The 5,000-nt window shown below is 36.1% G+C and overlaps 1 protein-coding gene across 1 annotated transcript in view; it reads right to left on the reverse strand.

Moving 5' to 3' along the window:
- Window positions 1–563: 563 nt before the first annotated feature.
- Window positions 564–5,000, reverse strand: part of LOC147466262 (aldo-keto reductase family 1 member B1-like) — a 7,534-nt gene continuing 3,097 nt past the window's right edge. The window contains exons 3-9 of the mRNA XM_086535723.1: window positions 3,958–4,075; window positions 3,675–3,772; window positions 2,973–3,045; window positions 2,624–2,762; window positions 1,338–1,500; window positions 980–1,080; window positions 564–857 (exon numbers count right to left, since the gene is read on the reverse strand). Coding sequence (XP_086391849.1) covers window positions 815–857; window positions 980–1,080; window positions 1,338–1,500; window positions 2,624–2,762; window positions 2,973–3,045; window positions 3,675–3,772; window positions 3,958–4,075 — 735 coding nt within the window. The 3' untranslated portion in view covers window positions 564–814. The remainder of the gene's footprint in view (window positions 858–979; window positions 1,081–1,337; window positions 1,501–2,623; window positions 2,763–2,972; window positions 3,046–3,674; window positions 3,773–3,957; window positions 4,076–5,000) is intronic.

Here is a 5,000-nt window from a genome sequence, read left to right on the forward strand (position 1 = left end):
TATTGGGTATCATATACGATGGCGGTATAGAGTCAATATATATTATTTGCATATTTAAATGTAGTAAGACAAGTATGTGACAGATACAAATTCATGTATAATATTATAAGCCTTATAAATGAGTAGATTATATGAAAAATAAGAATGGGTACATGCAACATCATAACTATTTCTATATGAATGATATTTAATAATTCTGAAAGCTATGAGAGAGAGAGAGGGTAGGGGAACGATATATATATATATATATATATATATATATATATATATATATATATATATATATATATATATATATATATATATATATAAAGAGAGAGAGAGAAAAAGAGAAAAGACGAGAGAGATAGAGAGATAGATCCTAATAGGCTTGTCATACATGTTCGGCGAAGGCTGTTATTTGCAGTGCTCGTACGGGCGGAAGCAGACGATTACAAGAGTTTATTATGGAAAACTGACTTGATATAGGCAGATAATTGGCAGCAGTTAAGCAGAAACACAGGTCTAAAGTACTAATCTTATATAGTGTCTTGGTTGAAACAAGGACGAATTGAAAAAATAGACATATATATATATTGTAATGTGAAGAGGTACAGCATATGATATACAGCGAGCAGAAGGATCGTGGTATAGCATATAATGATTGATCGTATAATGACGGTAGCGGAATTGTCATCGCTATAAGAATATTGGATTACACAAAGGACACGGCAAAGTTCCTCTTCTGTGGCTATTTGGTTTAGCCATTTAGTTCCGTGTGTGTCGAGAGTAGGACCGTCTTCGACCACCTCAACTTTGTAGTTAAACCGATTCCTTAGTAAGGAATATGGAAAGTCCACTCTGGATGCTTCTCAATCCTGTCAATGAAATTGATTTACATTATACTCTTATCAAGGCATGGTACCGACTACGACAATGTAGATGACTTTAGTTGCTATTGTATCTTTTCTCGCATGATTTATCAACAAGGGAAACTTACCCTTTCAATATTTCCTTGAAGTCGTATATGCGTCCGTCGCCTTTGCGGTCCAAAGCCTCCAGTGATGCCATGTCTCCGTTGCTCAGCTCGAAGTCAAACAGCTGAAAGGCATCATTGTAACCAGGGATTATGTACATATATGTACATACATTATGTACATATGTGTTCATGAAAACAGTGTGGTTAACTATTTTCCTCTGAAGAGGTTTTATAGTGTATTATTCTTTTGGGATTTCAATATGAATCAATTATCCATATATTGCATAGAAATATTTCTCAAATTTGACACCATGCTAACTATGATACAACTCATCTCGTTGAAGACACGAATCCATAACGAAAACAAACTCAGATTCACTTGAAAGTTCTCCTTGACTCGTTCCTGATTGGTGGACTTCGGAATGACCGGCATTTGGTTTTGGATCAGAAACCGGAGGAGGACCTGCGCTGGGGTCCTGCCCAGACGCTTGGCCAGTGACGTCACTACAGGATGCTGCAGAAGGATGGGGTACTCGTCGGATCTGCAGGCGGGAAGTACTCGGCTGTGAGTCAGACTGTATGCTGGAAATTTCTTGAAAGATATTAGGAAAACAGTAGGCCTATAATGACACAGATATTGTTTTGATTCTTACATGGTAATTTTCCATTAGTTAATAATAAATTCAGTGATGACAATGGTAATAGTAATATAACAATAACAATAGTAGTGATGATATGATGATAATGGGGATCGACATAATGGTGATGATGATGATAGAAAAGTTATGATAATGATAATGATAATAGTAACGATAATGGTTAAGAGAAAATTATTATAGTGAATGATAGCCTAATGAGTAATGATGATAGTAATGATAATGATCAGAAAATAATGACAAAACTGATGATGATTACGATGATTTTGATTTTAATCAAAATACTGCAACTAATATGGATGATAATGGTGATGATGTTAATCATGATAATGGTGACCAAAATAATGATATCAACTTTTCACTACTTTTAAATTATTTTCATCTCTAACTTAATAGAAAAATATTTATCATAATCCTAAACATGCAAATCTTTCCTAATCCACTCTAATTCTACCGATAATCCACAAGATTCCCTAAAAGTCTGCTCACTCAGCCCTTATCACAAATCCCCTCTCGATCTACCCTTGTCTATTCACGATAATGATAAATTATAATAATTATTGATGATGAGAAAGGTAATAACTAAGTATAACACTATAGAAGGAATATTACCAATAACCAAATATTTTGAAAAGCAAGTGTCAAAAGAGAGTAACTGATGAGTAATCGTGTGTTGAAGTAATCTTGTTTTATTTGGGTTGCAGTGGCATATTGCACGCTTAGCAGAGAGTGCTGATACAATGCTTATGATGGATAGGCTAATCTTTAAAGAAGACTCGCTGATAAACCTGGAGAACAAACTTCATAAAATGTTGTGATAACTAGCGAATGCTCCTAAGATTTAATAGAGCCTCCCCTTTTGAATGAATGGATATATAGATATATCAGTAAACACATACACACAGACATGTGCGCACGCACACTAGAAAAAAAAGTCTAAATGAGACCGAATAGCGTCAGAGTGCAAGAGACGTATTTTTTATTTTCGCTCTAAAGTTATTACACCCACCCTTTCACCGTGTACGGGGCACCGAGAGGACTGTAAGCACATATCGAGATGCCGAAGTCGCGACAAACCTCCCGCAGCGCCTTCTGCTGGTGGTACACGTGGACTTCCACCTGCAGGTTGGCTGGCTTGATACGGCACACTGCCATTGGAAAGGGGGATAAAAAACAACAACAAAAAAACAGTTATGCTGAAGTAAGCGTTGTAAGGAAAGTGTCTTATTTTTTCAAACATTTCGATGTGAACAGAACTTTGAAATGTTTGTTCAAAATCAGGAGGGTATGTAACAAGAGATTAATCGTGATACTCAAATCATATACAAACAAAAAGAAATTGCACACTCTCTCCTCACCCTTGAAGATCCTTTCAATCTGCTTGCTGTTGAAGTTCGAGAGTCCGATGGCTTTGGCTTTGCCCGCGTCCACCTGGAGGAGGGCGCTGGGTTAACGCGCTTTTTATGTGTGTGTGTGTGTATACATACTTACACACACACACACACACACACACACATATATATATATATATATATATATATACATATAGATATATATACATCTATATATATATGTATGTAAGCACACACAGACACACACACACACACACACACACACACATATATATATATATATATAATATATATATATATATTATATATATATATATATATATATATATATATATAATATATATATATATATATATATATATATATATATATATATATATATATATATATATAATATATATATATATATATATATATATATATATATATTTATATATATGCATGTATATATATACACACCAATATATATATATATATGTGTGTGTGTGTACATATGTGTGTATATATGTATGTATATATATGTGCATATATACACACACACACACACACACACATACACATATATATACACATATTAATATATTAATATATATATATATATATATATATATGTATAAATATGTATATATCTACATATATATGTATATATACACACATAGATATGTATATATATACATATATTTACACACAATTCCTTATGTAGCTTACCTGCTCCTCCAAAGCCTTGTAGACGCCCTCGAGGTCAGTGTCAAAGTCAAGCAAACAGTTTCCTTGGCTGTCGAATGGCCGGCCATCATCGCTGTTGGCTGGACATCAGTGCAAGAATTGCATTATGTTCTTTACTACGTTCTTAGACATTCCCCTTGTTTAAATGTGATCCTGATGTTCATAAAAACGTATTACACTTATCTGGATAGTACACTAATATCAACCTTTCAGAAAGAAAGAGAGAGAAAATGAGAAGGAAAGCGAGTCAAATAATTCCTCTTACCCTTCATCCCGACTGGATTGTGGATGAGATAAAGATCCACATAAGAAAGACGAAGCTTAGTCAAAGATTCCTGAAGAAATCTTCCCACGTCGCCAGCCCGGTTAGCAATCGCGGGCATCTGTAATCGTGGAGAACTTAATACCAAATTCACCTAATGTGTGATATTTTCAAATTATAATTAACACCTTCATGATGATGACTGAAATATATTACTTAAACCAGACTGACATCTCTACAATCAGCATTCGAAAAAAGCCAATTATCCCGAGACAGCACCTTCGTTTTTAATTGCAATCACTTTACATTCTGGGGGTAAGTAGCAAACCTTCACGTGGCGCCCTTATTAATCTCCTTATTAATTGCTACACCACACAAAACTGTGCCCATTAACCCGGGGTGATAGAAGGATAAACCCTCGGCCCCTGGACATGACCCCAATCAAATTCAGAGTCCTCAGCCTTAATGCTGAAGGAATGTCTGCAGCTAAATCAGATATCATAGCTATCCTAGATGCAGATATCATCTGCCCCCAAGACACGCATGAAGACCTCGTGCCGCCCAAAATACCTGGCATGCACCTTATCATTCACCACCCAAGTCCGGTCCATGGCAGTGTGATCTGCGCACGGAACAAGTCAGTAATCAAGACCAGTAATGACCTCTCAGATGGAGGCCTAGAGATACTTCAGCTGGACACTGAGCACCTCAATATCACCTCAGTGTATAAACCACCATCAACCCATTCACCTGGCCGCACATATGCCACAGTATAAACTAAGCGAGCCTTTTTATTGGTGACTTTACAGCCATAGCACCACCTGGGGATATAATGCGACAAATAGTGATGGAGATGCAGTAGAGGCATGGGCTGCCACTAAAGATCTTAGACTCCTTCACAATGCAAAGGATCCCACATCCTTTCAGAGTGCATGCTGGAGACGGGGTGACAACCCTGACCTGGCGTTCATCTCATCCAGACATTACATTAATGTTGACAAATCTGTGGGAAACCTAATCCCAAAAACAAAATCGACCAATTTTCA

The sequence above is a fragment of the Penaeus japonicus genome, unplaced genomic scaffold, assembly GCF_977035675.1.
Source record: "Penaeus japonicus unplaced genomic scaffold, GWHDUDI00000001_assembly GWHDUDI00002363, whole genome shotgun sequence".
In the NCBI taxonomy this organism is placed as follows: Eukaryota; Metazoa; Arthropoda; class Malacostraca; order Decapoda; family Penaeidae; genus Penaeus; species Penaeus japonicus.